The sequence below is a fragment of the Prionailurus bengalensis genome, chromosome A1 (assembly GCF_016509475.1).
Source record: "Prionailurus bengalensis isolate Pbe53 chromosome A1, Fcat_Pben_1.1_paternal_pri, whole genome shotgun sequence".
In the NCBI taxonomy this organism is placed as follows: Eukaryota; Metazoa; Chordata; class Mammalia; order Carnivora; family Felidae; genus Prionailurus; species Prionailurus bengalensis.
This window is the reverse complement of record NC_057343.1, coordinates 20,114,912-20,139,789: the sequence shown is the minus strand read 5'-3', so window position 1 is coordinate 20,139,789 and position 24,878 is coordinate 20,114,912. Positions and strand designations below refer to the sequence as shown.

At 41.3% G+C, this 24,878-nt stretch overlaps 1 protein-coding gene and 1 long non-coding RNA gene across 3 annotated transcripts in view; one reads left to right on the top strand and one right to left on the bottom strand.

The window, feature by feature from the left end:
* SERPINE3 (serpin family E member 3) overlaps positions 1-24,878 on the top strand; it is a 34,779-nt gene that overhangs the window by 5,337 nt on the left and 4,564 nt on the right. For both annotated transcript variants that reach the window (XM_043578183.1, XM_043578173.1), the window contains exons 3-6: positions 1,854-2,087; positions 3,871-4,068; positions 5,640-5,838; positions 14,140-14,240. In XM_043578183.1, the coding sequence (XP_043434118.1) occupies positions 1,854-2,087; positions 3,871-4,068; positions 5,640-5,838; positions 14,140-14,240 (732 nt within the window). The remainder of the gene's footprint in view (positions 1-1,853; positions 2,088-3,870; positions 4,069-5,639; positions 5,839-14,139; positions 14,241-24,878) is intronic.
* LOC122481919 lies at positions 13,082-24,789 on the bottom strand. The gene is made up of 4 exons (XR_006296956.1): positions 24,510-24,789; positions 23,786-23,865; positions 23,095-23,189; positions 13,082-13,545 (listed from the first exon to the last, which is right to left on the bottom strand). It is a non-coding gene; the product is annotated as an uncharacterized LOC122481919 (long non-coding RNA).

The window sequence follows — 24,878 nt, the reverse complement described above, 5'->3', positions numbered from 1 at the left end:
CGCATCCCAGGGACCTTCTCCTCAACCTTCCACACAGCCCTCATCACAGTGCTGATGGAGTGCAGCACCCAAGGGTTTTCTTCTTTCTGCTTCCTTTCTTCCCAGACCCTTGTAAGATCTACCTGACCAGCCCTCCAGCAAGAAAGACGCTCTCTGGCGGGCAGGGAGAGGAATTAAGCCAGCGGTGACAGGTTCCTCTTTCCAAGGCTGCTGGGGAGGAACAGTCTGTAGCCTGTCATCCCTCAAAGAACAGCTGGTCCCCTGGCCCAGATTGGGTGAGAGGGCAGAAGGGAGGTCACGCTACACTATGGACCGGTGAAACGTCTCACTTCGTTCCTGCAAGATGGTCAACATTTTACAGGGACATGATTCTATAAATACATATGACCTTCCTCAGTAGAGGAAAACCTGACAAGAAGTATTATTTTCATCCATTTCTTTGCTCATTAAAATAAAAGCAAAGGAGTCAGGCTGCAAATCATGAGATATACAACCCGAGTCTGTTTTTTACAGTCATGGATTCTAACAAGCAGCTTTGGTGGTGAAAGTTTTCTGGGCAAGTGAAATCTGTCCACAGCTGTGGGCTGCAGCCCGGTGGTTGGGCACCCCGGCCAGGGTGTATTGGGGGCATCTGTGCCCCTTCAGAGAAGTTTTGCCAGGCAACTTGGGGCTCTGCTGCTGTCCCCTGAGCAGGCCTCTGAGACATGAAGGGTGTTGGAGTGGATGGGCCCCAAGCCAGGTCAGAGATCCATTCCAACAGGTGCCCTGGGCGAGGGACAGGGCAGTGCAGGAAGAAGGGACAAAGTGTGGGGGTAGATTTGTGGATAACCACAGAGCAGTGCTTAAGAGGAAGGAGAGGCAAGGAGGAGCAGGGAAGGGCCATGTTCCAGAGGCAGCCTGCACAGGAAGGGGACCTGACTGCTGGAAATGCCCAGCTTCCATGTGTCAGGAGAGAGAAGCTTGGGATGCTCAGCTGTGCCCTGACTCACCAGTGGGCGAGAGGACCTGCTCCAGCTCCAGATTTCCTCCTAGGGGAGAATAAAAGCCACAGATTGTAAATACTATCTTGAAAAAGAAATTCACTATTGATTATGGAGAGAAGGAAGATATCTCCTGTGTAAGTAGTAAATATAAGTCCAGCCAACCCCCGCCCCAAGAAGGTGGAAACTATTGACTCTCTCAGATGCTTATTATTTCCTCAACATTCTTCTAGGTTCTTGGTGACATTAATAGCACAAGCTGTCTGCTGGGTCTTAGGGAGCAGGGGGATGGGAGGCGCTCTTACCTTTCCTCTGTGTTCCTCGAATCGATAGCATAGTTCTGAAAGAGGCCACATCTGAATGTCCCTCAGGCTTATGACATGCAGTTGTGGGAACGGATCTAAGGCCCTGAACAAGATACAGTGACAATTGGTCTGTCATTGTTATTTATGACATTCCCCATAAATCGATTGACTTCTTAAATATTTGAAGCCCCCTCACCCTGCACACCAGACCCGCAGTTTTGCCAGCTGTCTGTGTTCTAGTGTCCTCAACATGTCTGTCTCAAGAAGTTAAGAAGGAATGGCCTCTGGGATATTGGTGGTATTTTTCTATTTGACTTCATCACAGCCTGATTTCTTTCTGATCTTGCATGGCTTCCCCCCACCTCTCAGCTCTTAATCTATGATTCAGGATAATTCCTGAGCAATTGAGTTCTGATTTATCCAAATTGGCTGTAACTGGTAGATGAGCCTTGTGAAACAAGAGTGGTACCTGCCGGGGCCCCATTTCAGTGCATTGTGCAAAGAGAGACAGGGCAAACTCCTTACTTACGCTCACCGCTGTCAATTTACCCCAACACCTTTTTCACAGACCAGAGGGTGAAACAGTTCTTACACACTGTTTACGCCACCCTGCCCAACTCCGGACGAGGCACCAAAATGGAGCTGGCCTGCACTCTTTTCGTGCAAGCAGGAACGCCCCTCTCCCCCTGCTTTGTGGAACAGATCTCCCAGTGGGCCAACAGCAGCCTGGAGCCAGCCAACCTCAGGGAACCCAACAGCACCAGCATCGGGGTCAACGAATGGGCCTCCAGGCAGATGGCAGGTAAAAGAAACCATCCAGTTTAGTGAGGCTGATTTCAGAGCGCTATAAACACAGATACCAAGCATTGCTGGTCAGAAGCCACATGGGTGGAGACTCAGGCCACCCTCGATTGCAACAGAAGTCTGTCCTCTTGGGAGACCCTACCCTTAAGTGGGGTGCTCTATGAAGCAAGCAAAGCTGACCTTTGGCCCCCTCTGCCCATCCCCCACCCACCCACACAGCAGGGGGCTCTTCAGAGCCTCTCACCTCCAGGGGAGCCCTGCAGGTTTTGTTCTGTGCACCTGTTCCCCTCAGGGGAATCCCCCCCACCGAGCTCTGCTGTCACCTACAATTAACACCCTGCGATAGCAAAATGCAGTGGGAGCCAGAAAACTTCTTGGAATTTAGCTTCAGGAAATGATTCAAGGGAAGAAAAAGTTATATATAATAAGATGCTTAGCCCAGGGTTAGGGTTACCGAAGAAAAAGACTTAGAAATAACCCCCCAGCCATTAGGAATGATCCCATTAATTACAGCTCCCGCATATCATGTAGTTGTAATTATTAAAGGTGGTGAAAATCTATTACACTCACTGGGGTTCCATTTATTGACTTATAGCGCTTTTCCTAAGTGCTCTGTGTTCATTATGTCTGTTCACCCTCACAGTTGTCCTGGGAGATAGGTGCTGTTACTAGTGACGGGTTCACAGATAGAGGAACTGAGGCACGGAGAGCTATGCCTGCTGCCCGGGGCCCAGGATCCCTTAGAGCCAGGATCCTAAGTCAGCCGGTCTGCCTCTGGCATCCCTGAACATTACAAAGGCTACACAGAAACAGGGAGAATGTTCAAGACCCAGTGTTGTTTAAAACACAGAATAGAAGGTGATGTGTACTTTATGACTGAACTGAGAACAACACGTGGGTGGCCAAGGAGCACAGAGCTGCAGCGCAAATACGAAGATGTTCATTGATAGCTCAGTTGTCTCCAGTGTTTCATAATGTCTTCCCAGTTTACTTAAAAAGTGTTTAATTCCCTGTCTCAGCTCATTGTGCTGCTGGGGTAGGGGCGTGGGGAGAGGGGGCGGTTAGGCAAAGCCACACAGTTAGCTGCCGTCAACCCTCTGGGGTGAGTGTCCTTCACAGAAGAGGGGCAGCCAGGAAGAGCCTGAAGCTCTGGGGCCAGGCCGCTTGGGTTCAAACCCAAGGTTTCTGTCTTGAGCAGCCGGGCGGATGGTGGCTTTGCCACTCACAAGTGTGTGACCTGGAAGTGACCACACTTCTCCAAGCCTCGGTGCCCCCATCTGTAAAATTAGGAATAACAACAGAACTGGTCAGAGGAGTCAGTGAGGGTTTGTTCAAGCATTTAGAACAGAGCCTGGCACAATGTGTGTTTTTATTAATAACGGGCTGGGGCAGTAGTCAGCCTGCCCTCTTCTCTCTGGTAATGCGTGGAATCTCAAGAGCATGCCCTGGATGTTGCTGTCTAAGCAAAGGCTCTGTCAGGGATGAGGCCCAGCAGCTGGGGTAGCGGGATTTGCGGGAAGGATGGGAGGGACACAGCGCAGTGGCCCCCACCACAGCGCCCTGTGCCTCCCAGGAGTCCACCTGAGCAGTGCGTGTCTAACAGCCCTAGGAAATAGCCACTTCAGACAACCTGCTCGGAAAAGGATAAAAGCACAGTCTTCAACAACAGCTAGTTATAGACACCACGGTTCTGCAGGTGCAAACCCAACCTCGGGGATGCCCCAGCACCCTCCAGGGCCGGTGCACGGGTCTCAGCCGCACAATGGCTCTCCTGCTTGCAGGTGACAACCCGGGCGGCCCGACATGGGAGCACGGTGGCGGTGCATTTCCCCAGCTGGCACTTGTGAGCACCATGTCCTTTCAGAGCACTTGGCGGCAGAGATTCTCCTCCAGGGACACTCAGCTCCTGCCTTTCACCTGTGCCCCGGGCCTCGTCCTCCAAGTCCCCATGATGTACCAAATGGCCGAGGTCAACTACGGTGAGCTCCTTCCCACCTGTGGGCCCTCTTAAGTGACGGGAACAAGGGAACAACGTGGGCGGAGAGAGGGGGGCCACGTCTGCTCTAGAAGGACCCGCGGAGTGTCTCAGCCTTCCCTCTGCAGTGAGATGTGTGTGCAGTAAGGAGAGCCCCAGGGGCCCGAGGACCCAGAGAGGAGGGTGAGGAAGCAGAGGGGGAAGAGAAATCCAATCTCACGCTTGACATTTCCCTCTGCACCTAGTAAGAGGTGTTAGTGTAAAACCAAAACTGTTTGAATGGAACCACCCCACCCTCGGCAGGCAACCGCATAAAATGAATGGCCACTTGGTGCTAAGAAAGGGCAAAAGATGGAGAGTTCAGTTTAGATGGCTCTCGAGAGGGCGCCCACGCGGGGTTGACATTGTCCTTCTGCCTTGCGTGGATGGTTGCTCATCCCGGCCCCTTGAGGGTGCAGGTGCCCTGAGTGCGGGCCAGCGAGCACCAGGGGAGAGGGGGCCCAGCCCCGAAGGCTGGCTCCAGGTGTGGACACCGCCATGGGGCCCCCACAAGGCAAGGGGAGAAGGGACCCAGCCACCTGTCCCCACACACCTCTCTCACAGCCCTTGTTTGCAGGCTCAGCCTTTCCAGCTGTGGGATTAATTCTGTTCTTATGCAGGGAAAAGTCGCTGAGACTTAAAACAGTGTTTCGGGAACTCTGGCACTTAGAAAACTCACTACCTTCCTGCTTCAATTTCATGCAGGACACGTTGTGAGTGCTTTTATTCGTTTGTTTATCCTGCCAGTAACTATTAACTGAGGTCAAGTAAGGGGAGCATAGAGGAAGGTCAATTGGATATGTAAATATATATTTATGACTATTATAGTTCTTGTGCCTAATGTTTTCCCGTCGCTACTATGACTCATGCTGGTTGATCTGTCAGCTGCGTAACACTTCCCAATTTTATATGATATCTGGGTTCAGAGCTTTTGTTGAAAGAAAGATCTGGCTCAAAGAGCCTGGGTCCCCACATGGTCACAAAAGGCCAGGATTGGAATGGCTTCCCCTTTAAGACAGTAGATGGCTCTCCCACGTGCCATCATCCCCACTGTGTCCAGCCGATGCAAGCCCTGTGAAGGTATCATTAGAAATTCTAGGTCCTGGGGCGCCTGGGTGGCTCAGTCCGTTAAGCGGCCGACTTCGGCTCAGGTCATGATCTCGCAGTCCGTGAGTTCGAGCCCCGCGTCAGGCTCTGTGCTGACAGCTCAGAGCCCGGAGCCTGTTTCAGATTCTGTGTCTCCCTCTCTCTCTGCCCCTCCCCCGTTCATGCTCTGTCTCTCTCTGTCTCAAAAAGAAATAAACGTTAAAAAAAAAAAAAAAAGTTAAAAAAAAAAAAGAAATTCTAGGTCCTAAGATCAGAAAAGGTGACTAACAGTCTTTGGCCTCAAACTGCTTCCTGAAGGTGAGGTCGACAGCTTGTTAATAAAACGTACGGTTCCCAGTTCTGTGAGCTGGCCCTTCCCAGGGTCTGGCACTGTTTAGTTCCCTGTCTCCTGGGACAGAACTAATAATGCCGCATCCACTGAACCCCCAGGCCAGTTCCAGGACCCTGCAGGCCATCAGGTGGGGGTGCTGGAGCTGCCTTACCTGGGAAACACAGTGAGTCTGCTCTTGGTTCTGCCACGTGACAAAGACACCCCGCTGAGCCACGTTGAGCCACACCTCACAGCCAGCATCATCCACATCTGGACCTCCAGCCTCAGGCGAGCCAGAATGGACGTGTTCCTGCCCAGGTAAGTGGCTGTGTCATCCTTCTGGGGTGCTCTGCAACCTAATCCTGTTGGCCAGGCCTGGGTCAGAGAACCCAGGTGGTTGGACTCTGGGGTCTGTCCTTAACCACTGGGCCAACTTGTCTAATGTGCCCTGAGAGGTTAAGCCAAGGGGGAGTTACCCTAGAGTGTGGGTCCAGGTCAGAGTCTCTGCGGACTAGTTCATGATGCAGATGGAACAGAGTTAATTTCCTGGGTCTTCTCAAGAGAAGATATTCTGTGTTCACTGGGCCAGACTGCAGGCTCCAGGCCTCATGCCACAACCAGCTCTCTGAACAGGGAAAGAAAAGCCATGAAGTTACCTTGGAGGAATGTGCCCCAAATCTTATCACATCCTAAGAGTATACAACTGTCATTTTTCCAAAACCAAAGAGGCAAGGTAGTTTATGTAATTGAGCAAATAACCAAGATAATTCTGACTGGAAGACAAATTAAAGCATAAAAATTCAAGACTTTTAGTCTCTATGCTGAAGGTTCTCATTCTTTGTAAATAGAGGTGAGCCATTCTTTGAGAAAATCCAATAGGTGCAAATGCAAATTGTCAAAAAGTTAAATGATGGTTCTAGATTTTGCTTTTCCAAAGCAAAACCTACTTGCAAAACTCATTACTTTACAAAGAATTCCTTTTTGAACTTCTTTAAGTGACAAGCTTCTCTGGCACATTTGAAACCAGAGTAAACCTGTAATTAATTTGTAGACCAGCATTAAGTGAGGAATGTTATCCCAGGGCTCAGTATGTGGATTCTTCATGCTCCTTCCTGCTGGCTGCCACCACCTGCTCTGTTGACCAGGCCCTCAGCAGCACTGAGCCAGAGGCCTTGGCAGAGCTCTTTTGAGCAGTTAAAAATAAGTCCAGACACTGAAATAAAAACACACAAGGAGAGACCCAGTGAGTTAAGGGCCAAGGTCTAGAGTGGGATCTGGCATAACCAGAAGGTGAACGTAACTCTATGATAAAGTTTATGTCTCTCCAAACCAAATGCTTGGACCTCAAATGAAGGCACAAAGACAAGAAATTTCAACAGATCTCTCTGGCACGGAAAAGAAGCAACCTTCATCTTTCTGTCATATTTGAGAGAAGCTCAGCAAAGGAAGAGAAGCTTTCAATGTTAAAAGTAGAGAGACAGTGCGACCTGGTGCAGGAAATTTGTCGGAATCTTTTCAGAATTAGGAGACAGATGGCTGGCCTCATCCTGGAGCAGCTGCTGTAAGGAAGAGTCCCCAGGAAAGTGCCCAGCTCGTTTGCAAGTCCTCCGCTGTCTCTGATGCCACCTGTAGAGCTCGCAGCGTTGAGGAATGATGCTGAAAGACCCTGAAGATGGGGACGGGATGGGAAGGCAAAGATCATAGTAACACAGCATCAGTTAACACTTGTTAAAAAAATGTTTGGTTACCATAATTTATCTCCCTAATGCTATCAAAGCCTGACATCCAAGAAGGATAGAAGGTATTAGGAAAATGAGGCTGTTTCACAAAGCCAAACTCGCCAAGCAAAGAAACCAGCTTCAAAATCCTTTAAGGAATAAATAGAGAAAGAATTTCAATTATCTTAGGTCTAAATCTGGGTACAAAACTTTGGACCGTGGTCGACCAGGTCAACTTTTGGGCAAGAATTTACCTCTAGTTCTGCAAATCATTCATACCTCATTTAATGTGATCTGCTTTATAGTTACCCTGCATTTTTCATTTAGCAAAAGCAAACACTTTTGCACACTGTGGGTAGCGGTGCAAATATCGTGTGGCGGTGAGGTGAGCCTTAGGATTAAGCTTCACCAACGGTGTATCCATAGATTCTGGATGAATTATGATATCTAGCTTCTGAGGTAATATTTTATTTATGAAGAAGTGAAATAAAATGTATGGGGACAATTAGTCTTCATTAAGGACCTTAGCATACCAAAAGAATAATCAAGAAAGCCAACAATGAGTGTTAACAAGGGTCATTTATATCCATAATAATGTAATGCCTCACAAGAAAGATTAATAATGTCAAATATATATTTGTTTAATGAATAAAACACTTGGTTATTAGATCAACATAGTAGGATGCTAAGCATGAGCATTTTTTTCTCATAATAGAAGTGATGTATTTTTTATTGAAGTATAACTAATCTATAGTGTTATATTAGTTTCGGGTGTACAGTATAACAAATCAGCAATTCTCTACATTTACTCAGTGCTCATTGTAAGTGTACTTTTAATCCCCTTTATCTATTTCACCCATCCCCCCCCCCCACTTCCCCTCTGGCAACTGCCAGCGTGTTCTCTGTATTTCAGAGTCTGGTTTTTGTGCGTGTCTCTTTTTCTCCTTGTTTGTTTGTTTATCAGTATTTTAAAAATCCATCAGATCTCATACATTCAGAAGTTTTGGGCTTCCTTTCCAAGAGCTACTGATCATCGTCATGTGTGGATTGTGCTTTTCTATGGGTATTTTCTTTTTTTTTTTTTTTTTTTAATGAAGGTACAATTCACATAACCATAAAATTCTTTTAAAGTGTACAGTTCAGAGGTTTTTAGTATATTGGCAAAGTTGTGCAACCATCACGACTATCAAATTCCAGAACATTTTCATCACCTCAAAAAGAAACTCCATACCCATTACCAGTCACTCCACATTCCTTCTCCTCACTACTCCTAGGCAACCGCTAATCTACTTTCTCTCAGTGGATTTGTCTATACTACTCTACCTTTCACATAAATGAAATCATGCCACATGTAGCCCTTCTGTATCTAGCTGTTCTCACTTAGCACGATGTCATCAAGGTCCGTCCTTATCAGAGTATGTATCAATACTTCATTCTTTTTTATGGCTGAATAATTTTCCATTGTATGAATATACTACATTCTACTTATCCATTAATCAGTTTATAGACATTTAAGAGCCTGGAAACTTTTTGCTTGTTTTCACTTTTTGGGTCCTATAAAACTTTCATGTGCACACTTTTTTATGATATATATTTTCAATGATCTTGGTTATATACCTAGGAATGAAAATCCTGGGTCATGTGTTAACGCTACACTTTACATTTTGAGGACCTACCAGACAGTTTTCCAAGGGGCTGCACCATTTTACATTCCCACCAGCAATCCAAGAGGTTCCAGTTTCTCCATACCCTTGTCAACACTTGTTATTGTCCATCTTTTTTCGTAAGTCCCCATTCATGGTTAATGGTACAGACTTTCAGTTTGATGTGATGAAAAAGTTCCAGAGTGGTGGAAAGATAACAGTGGTGGTTGGACAGCAATGTGGATATTCTTAAGGCCATTGAATTATGCACTTAAAATGGTTATGTTGTGTATATTTTACTACAATCTTGTTTTGAATTGTGGAGGGAAGGAAGGTGGGGAGAAGACAAAGACTGTCTTCCCAAATTTGGGTTAAAAAGTAGGGTTGTTATAAAGCTTACATTTAGGAAGTATATAGTTATTCTTAGTTACATTACCTGGGAAGACATCGCCTCCTCTGCCCTCCAGCAACGCCATCCTCTGTGTTTTGGCTTCTCGGTCAGGCTGGAGGCAAGATGGATGCAACCTGTCTGACCCCACAACAGTAGCAACAACTACAGGAGAAGAAAACCCCCATCTTTTTTATTGTAGCCATCCTAGTTGGTGTGAGGTGGTTTCTCATTGTGACTTCCATTTGCATTTCTCTAATGACCGATGACATCAAGCATATTGTCATGTGCTTGTTGAACATTTACATATCTCTTTTGAAGAAATATCTATTTGAATCTTTTCTCCATTTTTAAATAGGTTGTCTTTTTATTGTTGAGTTGTCATGGTGCTTTATATATTCTGGTTATTAGTCCTTTATCAGATATATAATTTGCAAATATTTTCTCCCATTTCATGGGTCGTCTTTTTACTTTATTGAGGATGTCCTTTGTTTTTTTTTCAATATATGAAGTTTATTGTCAAATTGGTTTCCATACAACACCCAGTACTTATCCCAAAAGGTGCCCTCCTCAAGACCTATCACCCACCCTCCCCTCCCTCCCACCCCCCATCAACCCTCAGTTTGTTCTCAGTTTTTAAGAGTCTCTTATGCTTTGGCTCTCTTCCACTCTAACCATTGAGGATGTCCTTTGAAGTACAAAAGCTTTTAACTTTAATGAAGTTCAGTTAATTTATTTTTTCTTTTGTTTCTTATGCTTCTTTTAATGTCGTATCTAAGAAACCATTGTTTAACCAAGATCACAAAGATCTATGTCTGTGTTTTTTTCTAGCAATTTTATAGTCTTAGCTCTTATATTTAGGTCTCTGACTCATTTTGAATTAATTTTTGTATGTATAATGAGGCAGAGGTCCAATTTCTTTCTTTGCATGTGGTTATCCAGTTGTCCCAGCATGATTTTTTTTCTTCCAAGATTTTATTTAAATTCAAGTTAGTTAACGTGTAGTGTAGTATTGGTTTCAGGAGGAGAATTTAGTGATTCATCACTTACATATAATACCCAATGTTCATCCCAACAAGTGCTCTCCTTATTGTGTATCACCCCATTTAGCCCATCCCCCCACCCACCTCCCCTCCAGGAACCCTGACTTTGTTCTCTAAGAGTCTCTTATAGTTTGTCTCTCTCTCTGTTTTTATCTTATTTTTCCTTCCCTTCCCCTAATGTCATGTTTTGTTTTTTAAATTCCACATATGAGTGAAATCATATGGTATTTGCCTTTCTTTGACTGACTTATTTCACTTAGTGTAATACACTCTAGTTCCACCCCCATCATTGCAAATGGCAAGATTTCATTCTTTTTGATGGCTGAGTAATATTCCAGTGTGTGTGTGTATGTGTGTGTGTGTGTGTGTGTGTGTGTATGGGTATAAACCATAATATTCTTTATCCATTCATCAGTTGATGGACATTTGGGCTCTCTCCATAGTTTGGCTGTTGTTGATAATGCTGCTATAAACATCAGGGGGCATATACCCCTTTGAATCTGTATTATTGTATCCTTTGGGTAAATACCTAGAAGGGCAATTGCTGTGTCCCAGCACCATTTATTGAAACGACTATTTGTTTTTCCATTGAATTCTCTTGGTACCTTTCTTGAAATTCATTGACCATAAATGAATGGGTTTATTTTTAGACTTTCAATTCTATTCTATAGGCATAAATGTCTACAATTTACTCAGTATTATTCAGTCTCGATTACTATAATGTTTAGAAATCAGGATATGTTAGTGCTTCAACTTTGTTCTTCTTTTTTCAAGAATTATTTGGCTATTCTGGGTTCCATACATTTTCATAGGAATTTTAGGATCAGGTTATCAGTTTTGGCCAAAAAGGCAGCTGAACTTTTGATGATTATTATATTTACTCTGTAGATCAGTTTGGGAATATTGCTTTCTAACAATATTAGCTGTTGCAATCTGTACACGGGATGTTTTTCACTTTATTGATGTTTTCTTCAGTTTCTTTCAATTATGTTTTTTAGCTTTTAGTTTTCAGTATACAAGTTTTGCATTTCTTTTGTTAGAACCCTAAGTATTTTATTCCTTTTGATGCTGTTATCAATGGGATTTTATTTTCAGACTGTTCATTGCTAATATAAAAAAAGCCATTGACTTTTTGTACCTTGATCTCACATCCTGTCACCTTGGCAAAATCATTTATTAGTTCTAGTAGTTTTTCCTCTGTGTGTATATATTCCTTAAGATTTTCTATATACAAGACCAAGTCATCTGTGAATAGAGATAGGTTTACTTCTTCCTTTCTAATCTGGACGCATTTTATTTCTTTTTCTGGCATAATTGCCCTGCACACCTATCATTACGATGTTAAATAAAAGTGGTGAACATCCTGGTCTGATTCCTGATCTTAGGAGGAAAGCATTCAGTCTTTTACCATTACCATTCAGTATGATGCAAGCTGTGGGTTTTCTGTGGAGACCCTTTTTAAGGTTGAAAAAGTTCTCTTATATCCCAAGTTTACTGAGTGATTTTTGTTTTCATGACAGAGGGTTGGCTTTTTTTACACGCTTTTCTGCATTTATTGAGATGATCATGTGACCTTTGTCCTTTATTCTGTTAATACGGTGTTTGACATTGATTTTCATATGTTAAACCCACCTTGCATTCCTGGGATAAATCTCACTTGGTCATGATGGGATTTATATATTGCTGGATTCAATTTGCTAGTATTTGTTGAGGATTTTGCATCTTTATTCATAAGGGATATTTGTCTAGTTTTCTTTTCTCATGATATCATTGTCTGGTTTTGGTAAAGGGCAATTTTTCCACTCAAGATATTTTTGAAACATTTCTTCTGGGCTGGCCTTCATAGCCATATAAAAAAAAAATTGGGTGCCTGGGTGACTCATTTGGTTGGGCGTCTGACTCTTGATTTTGGCTCAGGTCGTGATCTCACGGTTCATGAGTTCAAGCCCCATGTTGGGCTCTGAGCTGACAGCACGGATAATGCTTGGGATTCTCTCTCTCCCTGTCTCTCTGCCCCTCCGACTTGCGCAGTCTCTCTCTCTCTGTCTCTCTTCAAAATAAATAAATAAACTTAAAAAAAATTACTCTCGCCTTTTAGGGTCATACCTCACTATTACCTTTAGTTACTAAAAATGATATTACCTAGTTTTATCAACTACCATAATCACCATATTTGGCTTCCAATATCCCTTAGCTTTTTCTTAATATTCCTGAGAAACACTAAAACCACAATGGTAGCATTGAAGTGTATGAGCTGTACTGGGCATTGTTCTAAGCACTTTATAAGAATTATTTCGCTTAATTTTCACAAAGCTAAGAACTAAGCACTACTATTATGCTCATTTCACAAATGAGGAAACTGAGGCAAAGAGAGGTAAAGTAACTTACCCCAGGTCACTCAGCTAGTAAGAGGCTGAGCTGGGATTCAAACCCTGGCAATGAACTCCCAAGTTCATGCTCTTAACCACTGTGTTTCAGTATTAAGAGTTTTCAAAAAGAATGTGTTTTAAGCATTTATGAAAATTTCAGAAGAGGTAATGCAAAATTGTTTTGAGAATGTCAGCATAGTTGGAGAAAGCATATGTATCTTTTTGGGAAACCGTTCTAAAGATCCAAAACATATATTTATGGGAAAATCTGATACTTCTGTTTAAAATATTGGGCACATTGTCTTGTATGGCAATGAAAACCTTTGATAGTAAATGGTCTTTTCCAGTATTTTTACTCTTGTACAAGTTCTGGAGAGTTTATACAAAAAGACCGTCTAAATGCCATTTCAAACTTTTTTATTTTCAAAGAAAAATAATGTGAGCAATCCTTTTAAAGCCTCCTTGAACAGTAAAATTGCAAATGCCTGGCCCTTGGAGAAATATTACAAAGTTGGTGTGTTGATTCTTCCTGCTCTCAGGACTTATTAGGAAAACCAAAACTTTAACTTGCATTCCTTCCCTCCTGTGCATCAAAGACACACACTGCACGCAGAAAACAGAAAAATATGTCTTATCAAATATAAATATGTTAATTGAGACACTCTATTAGTTGTTGATTAGTCAACAACTTCTTTTCTGCACCTACTATGTGAGATGCCTCAGGAGACAGGAGGTAGCAAAGTGTAGATGTCAAGGGCACGGGCTTTGCACTCAAACAGCCTTGCTTTGAGTTGAGCTCCACCACGTACTCTTTATGTCATCTCGGGCAAGTGTCTTAATCTCTTTAGGCGTCAGTTTTTTCACCTGTAAAATGAGGATAATAATAACATAATTATGTGAAGATGAAATTAGATAATCCACATAAAGCACATAGGTAATCCACATAAAAAAACTAGTGCCTAGCACATGGTGAGCACCCATTAAATATTAGTTACTATTAGGAAATTAAAAAAAAACTGGGATAGCGTCTCAAGTCATTTACAATATCATAGATAACAGTAATAGGAAGCAGAATGTTCTATACATCCAAAGAGCAGAACAGAAAAAGTGTTAATGGGGCTTTAAAGACCAAATGCCACAAAACAGCTGGAGAGGGGAGGAGGGGATCACAATTGCATTGGACTTGGAGGAAAGAGTATTAACTCAAAGGCAATCAAAGGACATGGAAAAGACCTGGAAAGAACAGCAGAAGCAAAGATACAGAGGTGGGAGAGAGCCCTGTGTGGTCAGACTAGTCAGTGCGTAGGGTTTATGAGAAGGAGCTATGAAATACAAAGCTAGAAATGAGGCTGGAGATCCCTGACTTCCAAGTTAGGGAGTTTGGCAGTCGTGGTGTGTATGAAAATATTTTGAATGAGATTTTTAAATGAAAGTTGATGGTTTGCTTTTGTTTTTTAGATTCAGGATCCAAAATCATTTCAATTTAAAAAGCATTTTAAATTCTTGGGGAGTCACCGATCTTTTTGATCCACTCAAAGCTAACTTGAAAGGAATTTCAGGTAACACTTCTTCTTTCAAGCTTTTTGGCATTGTGCTTGGGGGCAGCTTTGTCATACTTTGATTAAGGGATTTTCATCTACAGAGGTTTCAATGGTACAGTCAGAGTTAACATTTTTAAAAGGATAAAGAAAGAGCTTTGCTTTATATAAAAATATGTTGCTTCAGGTAACAGTCAAATTTGAGTTGGACTTTGTGGGGGAGGAGTGTTTCTTGAAACCTTTAAGCACCGTTTTGGGAGACAACCTTCAGGGCGAGGCCAATGGCCATAGAACACAATACAACTCACCCTCCCTCTGCCTATCATGACTAGGAACCTGCCAGAGACAGTGGTTCAACAACAGAGGTCTTCATTCTGACCTCCCACTGTCATGCCAGCCTCACAGTCGCCCTTTGTTCCTACCTCCTCCCTCTCCCTCCCTCCTTGTATCACCTCTGGCTTCTAATAAGCTAACCTTGAAACTTTCCCTCAACCACCCAACTTCCTTTCTTCAAGTTACTCACGTACCTGTAACCTTGCCCTAAAATGTTCTCCTTCCCAAAGTCCATATTAAATTTATTTGCCCCTAGTGGACATGCTACTACTAATCAATAGGAACTGTATTTGCTTATGATCTGACAGGGAACTTACATCATATATTTAAAAAGAATGGAATGCCAAAACCTTATGTTCCAGAATCCTCTCAGAGACCATTAGATAAACTATTTCTAACTCCAAAGGCTCAGGTTTGTTTCTGCTCTGGATACTAATATCCATCGGCATCTTCATGGACCTTGATGCTTTCTGTGCCCAAAGAGCTTCAGAATCTCCACTTTATTTTTTTTTTTATTATTTTTGTTTAGAATCTCCACTTAAAATGCTAGAACCTCATAACACAGAGTTTTCTAAAGCATTACTCAAAATCTTTTTTAAGCAATCACACACACACACACACACACACAGGAATTTGGTCCACAAAAGCAGTCTTGGCTTGTGCTTTAGATGTGACCAGACAGACTAAATGGCAGTTACTTATCAAATAAAGCACAGGAGGAAGGATCTATTCTAGAGTGTTTAAAACCCACCAGCTGTGTACTCATTACCTAGACATGCAAAGAGATAATCAAAGCACTAGTCAAGTTTGGGCACAGTGCCCCCAACAATGCTTGGCACACTGTGGATATCCAATAAATATTGTTGACTTGGTTGAATGACTCAACCAGAAAATTTCCATGGTGACGCAGGCATAATCTGACACTGTAGGGAATAGAAGAACAGTAGAGTGAAAGGATCAGAGGTCAAGGAAAGAGGAAGGGATTAAGAACTTCAGTATGTTCTATCTGTAATAATGTACAAAATGCAATCACAGTGTCTTCTTGTGACTCCAGACCTCAGCTAGGGCATTCCTGTTGTTGATGATGATACTATTCTTCTTTTGATCATTCTAGTTCAAAACTCTGGGGCCATTTTTACCTTTTCTTCTACAACACTACATTCAGTTAATCACTATGACATTGATTGTTCCTTCATAGCTCTTAATCTCTCTGCCTTTATGTCCTGGAAGTACATCTCAAAGTGCCATTAATCCTGTGTCCTCAAACAGGACTGAGCTTGACCCACATCATGCAGCTCCCCTACTGGTAAAGATTTTCAAGGCCCATAAGCTCTCCTGACAAGATGTAACAAGCAACCTACTTTAGAAAGAACATTTTTTTTTGGTACCTTTTTTATAATGCAATTAAGGTCTATGTATATTTGTTCAAATCAGCAGAAATATAGGCTCATTGATTTAAGTTGTTAACTACTTATCAAGCAGTTAGCATGTGCCAAGTATGAAGCTTGAATTCAAATATCTTACGTGATAAAACACATCAGCCTTATCTTCTCCCATAAAGTTTTGTTCCTCTAATAAGATGTATCACCAAATAATGACCCATCCCTGTTTTTATAAAGTTTTAATGAAACATAGCCACTCCCATTTTTTTACAGATCATCTATGGTTGTATTCCTGCTACACTGCAGAATTAGGCAGTTGCAACAGACGCTATATGGCCTGCAGTTGCTAAAGTATTTAGTATCTTGACCTTTACGGATAAAGTTTACCAACTAAAGTATTGCTTTCCAATGCCCTTCTTTAAACATAATCAAGAGACTAGTCACTTCTATGCTTAAGTGGGCTGTTGACTTAATTATAGAGACATGGTGACTGACTCTGTCTAACAAATAGTTTCATCATTCCTAAAATGAGGTCGCTACCACCCATCTCATATCTTACTTATGGAAATAAAATTCCTCAACATATCGCAAACTATCAGCAGACAGCATGCCAGAAAATAAGTCATCAGAAAATGCTGGTCTCCCTTCTTACAATTAACGAGAAGTTACCAAGTAGTTTTGTACTATTGACAGAAGCTCAAACTACAGGACATTTGGCCTTTCCTCTCCATTTGGTTCCAATGCCCAGAATCACTTTACTCAAGTTCTCCTTCCACATTTAAAAGTCACTACTCACCTATCTCTTCCTTCATGGCATCAAATCCTTTTTTGCTGCCTGAAAAAAACTTGTTCAATATCATCTTAAGGCCCAACTGAGCCTAGGCTATCATTTTTCTCCCCAGGCACCCTTGATACTACATGTTATAAAGCTTTTAAGAGTGATTCCAGTTTCACTTACACTAAAGATATCAGCTAGAGATTTACTTCTTGAGTAATCAGAAGGATCAGCAGGCTTTGATACAAACCCATGCTTCCTAATCCAAGAAATACTTCTTTTGCACAAACTTAAACCTTTGAAGAAACTATCTTATTCTTGACTTTTACAAAGGAGTAATTAGGTTCTGAACTCTGTTCGGTAAGAACTACAAGCTCCAAGTTACTACAACTTAAATGAGCAAAGCACACATAGTTGTTTGGTTGCATACTGAAGTTAACTTATGCCACACCAGATGACTGATCAGCACTACACTAGGTCGGCAAGATTGTCAGCTAGATCATTCCCAACTTCAGTTCCCCTCCCAAGTAGGCCACCTAACAACTATCCATAGACAAGTCACCACTGTGAAAATCCCAGCTCCCAGATGTGAAGCTGAAGCACCCCTCTGAACCACAGAGACTGAGAAGGACCACATTAGAAAGGTAAGAGGAGCAGCTACACTCGGACTGCATCACCCTTCCTCCAGGCTGACACGGCAGTGCACCAAGAGGGCCCTTCCAGGCCTACTACAGTTTCTCCAGTGAGAAAAGGGAGCCAAGGTGGACACCCAACTCTTCCAGGACACTTTCTAGAAGGTCTATTCAGATCTTGCCTCCTGGAGATAACTAATAATCAGATAGAGATGGGGCGGGAGGGCAAGCCTTACCTGAACCAGCCTTCAAACCTTGGCAGACCATGTTCCTGCCTGTAGCAGTACCCAAGCAAAGACCTCAGCTAAAAGCAATTCCCACTTACAAAGCCAGCCTGGTTACCCCATCTGGCTAGAGAGCTTGGTTGGCAGTTCTGCCTGATTCTACAGTCAGTGGACTATACTACCTAATCAATGGACCGTACTACCACTCTACCTTGAAGAAAAGTGAATTCACAGCCCTGCCCGACACCTAAGCATAATCTCAAGTCCCATCCATTGAGGAAGCCTGACCAGAGAACTCAGATAGCTGAGAAGCCCATCCTACAGCTGTGCTTGGGCAGAGATCCTGGCCAGCAGCCCTGCCCAACTGTTGAGCATATCCCCTACCCCCAAGTAAACAAAGAGCCTGAAGAAATGACCTTGGGAAGCCTTGCAGCCCAGCCCACAGTGTTACCAAGTCACAGAGCCCAGTCTGCATCCCCACCCATCTTCAGGGCACAGCTGGCAGCCCCACCTGAACATGGAGTCCAGCCGGCAGCACCATCCATTTGGGAATCACAGTGTGAGACTCCACCTGACCAGGAAGGATCGTGGAGCCCATCCCATAACTACCCAGTCATGGTGTCCAACCAGTGGCACTACTCTGTCAGGGAACACAGCCTACAACCCCATTTGACCAGAGTTGATTGCAGGGCTAGTGGCTTAACCTGACAGTGGGTCATAGCCAGAAGCCCCACCAAAACAGGGAGCCCACCCAGCAGACCCACTTGAATACAGAACCCAACCAGCAGTCCCACCCAACCACAGAACCCAGCCAGCAGCACCCCCTGCAACCTCAGAGCACATGGAAAGGCTTTGCCCAAATAGAGATCCTGATAGCAAGCCCCACCTACCCACAAATGCTATCAGCTAATTGGTAAAAGTCTTTACTTGCCAAAGCAAACCTGTAAAGCCTGGAAAAGGAGACTACTTACTTAAATGCACAGATACCAATACAAAGAAGCAAGGATCATGAAAAATCAGAAAAATATGACATCATCAAAAGAAATGAATAAAGCTCCAATAACTACCCTAAAGAAATGGAGATGTATGAACTGTCTGGCAAAGAATTCAGATAATCCTCCTAAAACAGTTCAGCAGACTACAAGAACACACAGACAACTAAACAATATTTGGAAAACAATGCATGAACAAAATTAAAAGTTCAAGAAAGAAATAGAAACCATCAAACAAAACAAAACAAAAAAACTAAACAGAGATCCTAAAGCTGAAGAGTACAATGACTGCACCAAAGAATTCAAAAAGAGCTTCAACAACAGACTCAGCCAAGCAGAGGAAAGAATCAATGAACTAGAAGATAAGTCATTTGAAATTATCTAGTCAGAAGAGCAAAAAAAAAAAAAAAAAAAGAATGAAAGACTGAAGAAAGCCTATAGGAATTGGGGACTCCACAGAAAAAAACATATACTCATAATGAGAATTCCAAAAAATGAGGGGTAAAAAAGAGAAACTACTTAAAGCAATAATGGCTGAAAGCTTTCCAAACATGGGGAGATGAAAGGGGGTTCCAGATTCATAATGCCCAAGGAATCCCAATAGGTTGAACCCAAAAAAGGCTACACCAAGACACATTATAATTAAATTGTTGAAAGTCAAAGAACTTTAAAAGCCGCCAGAGAGAAGAAACAAGTTACATACAAGAGAACCCACATAAGATGACCAATGGATTTCTCAACAGAAACTACAGGCCAGGATATAGTGGAATGACATATACAAAATTTTGGAGGGGGAAAAAAAAAAACCAACCCTGTCAACCAAGAATAATATACCTGGCAAAGTTTTCCTTCATAAGTGAAGCAAAGATAAAAGTTTTCCAAACCAACAAAAACTAAGGGAGTTTATCACCACTCGACCTGCCTTACAAGATATGCTAAAGGACATTCTTCAAGTTGAAATAAAAGGATGCTAATTAATGTTGTAAAAATGTATGAATATATAAAAATTATTGGTAATGGTAAATATATAGTCAAAATTAGATTCTCTAATATTGTAATAGTGGCACATAATTACAATAAATCAACGAATTCAGTAAAGTTGCAGGATACAAAATGAACATACAAATATCAGTTGTGTTTCTTTATACTAACAATGAAGTACCTGAAAAAGAAATAAAGAAAACAATTCCATTTCATTGATAGTTGCATCAGAAACATTAAAATACTTAGGAATAAATTTAACCAAGGGAGGTGAACTATCTCTACATTGAAAACCACAGCACATTGATGAAAGAAATTGAAAAATATACAAATAAATGGAAAAATATCCTGTGTTCATGGATCAGAAAAATTAATATTGTTAAAGGGTCTATTCTACCCAAATAAATCCTCAGATTCAATGCACTCCCTACCAAAATGCCAATGCCAATAACATTTTCCACAGAAATAGAAAAAACAACTCTAAAATTCATATGGAACCAAAAAAATCCCCAAATATCCAAAGCAATCCTGAGAAAAAAACAAAGCTAAAGGGATCACATTTCCTGAGTTCAAACTGTATTATGAATATATAGTAATCAAAACAGTAAGGTACTGGCATAAAAACAGACACATAGGGAAATGGGACAGAATCAACACCCCAGAACTAAATCTATGTATATACAGTCAACTAATATTTGACAAGGAAGCCAAGATTACTCAATGGGGAAAAGATAGTCTTTTCAATAAATGGTGCTGGGAAAACTGGATATTCAGATGCAAAAGAATAAAACTGGACCCCTATTTTATAACATTCACAAAAATTAACTCAAAATGGATTAGAGACTTAAATGTCTGAAACCATAAAACTCCTAGAAGAAAACATAGGAGAAAAGTTCCTTGAAATTGGTCTTGGCAATGATTTTTTGGATCTGACACCAAAAGTATAAGCAACAAAAGCTATAAACAAGTGGGACTACATCCAACTAAAAGCATCTTCATAGCAAAAGAAAAACAACTAACAAAATGAAAAGGCAACCTACAGAATGGGAGAAAATATTTATAAACCACATATCTAAAAGATTAATATCTAAAATATATAGGGAACTCACACAACTTAATTGCAAATAATAATAATCTGATTTTTAAATGGGACAGAGTATCTGAATGAACGTTTTTCCCAATAAGATTATTCAAATGGCCCACAAGCACATGGAAATATGGTGAATATCACTAATCATCAGGGAAATGCAAATCAAAACTACAGTGAGATATCACCTCATACCTGTTAGAATGGCTATTATCAAAAAGACAAAAAATAAATACTGGCAAGGATATAGAAAAAGGAACCCTTGTGCACTATTGAGAGGAATGTAAATCAGTCCAACCACGATGGAAAGCACTATGGAGGTTCCTCAAAAAATAAAAATAGAACTACCACATGATCCAGCAGTTCTACTTCTGAGTATGTATTCAAAGGAAATTAAATCACTGTCAAAGAGATAACTGCACCCTCGTGTTCACAGCAGCATTATTTGCAATAGCCAAGATACAGAAAAAATACCTAAGTGTCCATCAATGGATGAATGGATAAAGAAGCTGTGGTATATATATTTTGATGGAATAGTATTTAGCCATAAAAAAGAAGGAAATCCTGCTATTGGCAACAACATAGAAAAACCTTGAGGGCATTATGCTAAGTGAAAAAAATCATACAGAAAGACAAACACTATATAATCTCACTTACATGTGGAACCTAAACCAAAATCAAACCTCATAGAAATACAGAGTAGATTGATGGTTGCGAGAGGCAAGGAGCGGGGGAGTTGGGGAGTTGAGTGAAGGTGGTCAAAGGGTATGAACTCCCAGTTATAAGTTCTAGGGATGTAATGTACAGCATGGTGACTATAGTCAACAATACTGTACTGTCTATTTGAAAGTTGCAAAGACAATAGATCTTACAATTTAATACACGCAAAAAAAATTGTAACTATGTGAGGCAACGAATGTGTTAACTAATCTTATTGTGGTAATCATTTTGCAGTATATACATATATCAAATCATCACATTGTGCACCTTAAACTTACATGTTATATCAGTTATAATCCAATAAAGCTAGGGTGGCAAGAGAAGTGGACAAGAGGAGAATAGAGAAAGCAACAAACCACATCCTGGCTTCAGGGGCAATTTCAGATTCTTTTTAGTAATCTCTCTCTATATCCTGGGCTCGGTGCTATTCCATATTTTACATTCCATATTTTACGGACACATTCCATATTTTACAACTAAGCAATAAAAAGAGGAGAAAGATAAACTAGAAGGAAATTCTGGTAATAACTTTTTTAAAGCCACTAAATTTGTCAATAGTAAGTAATAATAATTGGAAAGGCAAATAACACAGCAAATGATGTTTATCCTACATTATGAGAAGCTGAGGATCAAATGTTGGGATATTGGTTTACATTTTCCGAGTCTTGTGTTTACACAATGTCATTATGAAGAAGACTCTTAAGCCTTTTGAGACTGATCAACCACACACAAAGAATGATGGTCTCTACGAACAAAGGGGAAAGAGGTCTCTACGAACAAAGAATGATGGTCTCTACGAACACTGAAACAGTCGTTTGGGTGAAACTTGCCGAAGACCTATTCTGTACTGTACCCCTATGATTTTATAGATACCAACCAACATTTCCTTACAGGTGAAATCAGATTAAAGAATATTAAGGCAGCTGTTTTATGGAGAAATGAAACAAATGTACAACATGAGGAGTGCCTATTATTCACTCATCCAACGTTTACTGAACACATAGATGTAACAAGCATTATTATGTTAGGTGAAGTAAAAAAGGTTTAAAACTGATAAAATAGCTTTTGCCTTCTAGAAGCTAATAATCTAAAAAGAAAGTTTGACATAAACACTTGACAATACTATGGAAGAGTGGAGAGTATGCCAGGAGGAAGGGTAGGAAGAATCTTACTACTTTGCTTTGGATAATGAAATGTAATATAGGAGCAAATGGTTTATAGGGGGCTACACTTTCCCAGAATGCTAATCTGGTCAATTTAGAGACAGGGGATGGTGTGGGTCTTTCTATGGTTAAACACTACATATTGCAGTCTTCCTGCAGAGATTCACTACAAACAATAGCAAATAATCAGCTCTAAGAAGTCCACTAGTGAAAACAAAAGCACAAAACTATTCAACCTGCATTTCCCATCTTAATTCATCATGGAACCCTTTTTATAGAATAGCACCTATAAACAACCTGGGAACAAATTTGGGGAAAACAGGTTGTATGACCCTCAATGGCACAAGGCAACTGCCAACAATGCCAACAGGAAAAGATGAGCCTAAAGTAGGAAGATTCCTCCGTGCTTGGATTCTTCTAGGTTGACTTCATTAGTTGCATAACATTTCAGTAGCTACTTGACAAAAGCAAGCAAACAGGGATCTGTAATACAAGATCACACAAGAAGAAAAACGCAAACCTACAGATGACTCCTGAATTCTTATTTTGATCACAAATGTTGGTCTTCTGAAATGTTAAGTGTTACCAGAGATATAATTTAAGAGAGGTGTGGATGCTGGGGCAAGACAGGCCACGGCTCTTGGCTGTACCAACATGTGACTGTCAATTATCGGGCCACTCCTGTAGTGTGATGGAGAAAAGCTCTTTAAATGAAGCTCCTTGACTCCAGTATCCAGAAATTGTAATAGCCAAGTCTATCTAACCAAAGCCTCACTCATACCAATTGGTCCCATTTTTCACACTGTGTCAAGGTGCCTGGTCTCTAACACAACCACATTTACTACATTTTAGCTGATACAGAGTTTCATAGTGAACTTCTGCTAACTTCATTAACACTTATTTTAAATGTTCAGACACCATACCATAGTCATGAAATCACAGATTAGTAAAACCTCATGACCATCAAAGAATCATTTTTTTTCATCCACAGAATTCTAACTCTGGCACTGCATTTGTTCGTTCAACGAATGAGAAAGACAATTAATTAGAGATAAATTTACTTTCTAAAAGATCCTACAGATCCTAGAGAACCAACTTGGTCTCTAAATAAATCTAAATAAATCAGATTCTTTACTGGTTTTAGGACAAATGATACCAGATCAATGTTTCCATTGATTTTTCCCTTCCTCTGGCCCTTGTCTGGTCCCCTTCAATGATGCTGGAAAATAACTGTTTCTTACAACAAATACAGCCAACTCACAATTTCCTGGGTATACCTTATTTAGAAGATGGATGAACCTGCTGCATATCCTATACTCGGCTGGTTTTATGCTCTCACGACATTCATTTGCTTCTCCTTGTATGTGCATGAAAAATGCAAAACAATTTAATTAGTCTAAGATGAAACACAGCTCTCTCTAAATACAACATGTATATTGAAATGACTATTTTAAGGCTCATGCCACAGACCCCTTTCCAGTGGCATGCGAGAGGTGACTAGAATACACTTTTTGAAAGGTGGCATTGTTTGTGTGGAGGGGTGGGGTAGAAATGGGTGCTGCACGGTCAGAAAACCTGCAAATGCCCAGTTTCTACTTCTATCAAGTGCATGACTTCAGGTCACTTAACAGCTCATTCTCAAATGAAAGGGTTGGTATAACTGACTTCTGAAGTTTCTTCTAGTTCTAAAGGTTCTTACTTTCCTTCAATATTATGTCGTCAAGTACCATTTCACTGTGGAGAGCTGTTTAAAAATGATTAATGGTTAAATTACAAAAACCTGTCAGTTCCTCCAACTTAATCACTCCTATTCCTATTTGCTAAGCTTACATCTTTGAAGTTGATAGCACACAACTATTATAGTTCTGACCTCTCATTATCTTTCCAGATGCTAGCCCATGCAAGTTAATTGCCTAACTGATATACCTCAGTATATAGAATGCAGCTTGAGACACATTTTTAATACACTGAGTTATGCCTTTTAAGGCCCATAGTACAAACCTGTAACTGTCATTTAAAAGTGGCTCTGAAAATGCAGTCCAAGAAAGCATTCAAGGGAAACCACCTCAGAAGCTGGCTGAAAAAGGATTCTTGGACTCCAGAATCTGCATTTTGACACATCCTCTGGTGAAAATACTGGCTGAGGATTTCAATATTAACTACAAGTTACTCAGGAAAATTAACATCGAAAAAACAGGGCCCAGCTCTAAATATTAATTTGGGAGGTGTTATTTATTAAACTCACCAAATCGGAGTTTTGAAAGTTACATAAAAAATCGCAGCTTCAGGGGCGCCTGGGTGGCGCAGTCGGTTGAGCGTCCGACTTCAGCCAGGTCACGATCTCGCGGTCCGGGAGTTCGAGCCCCGCGT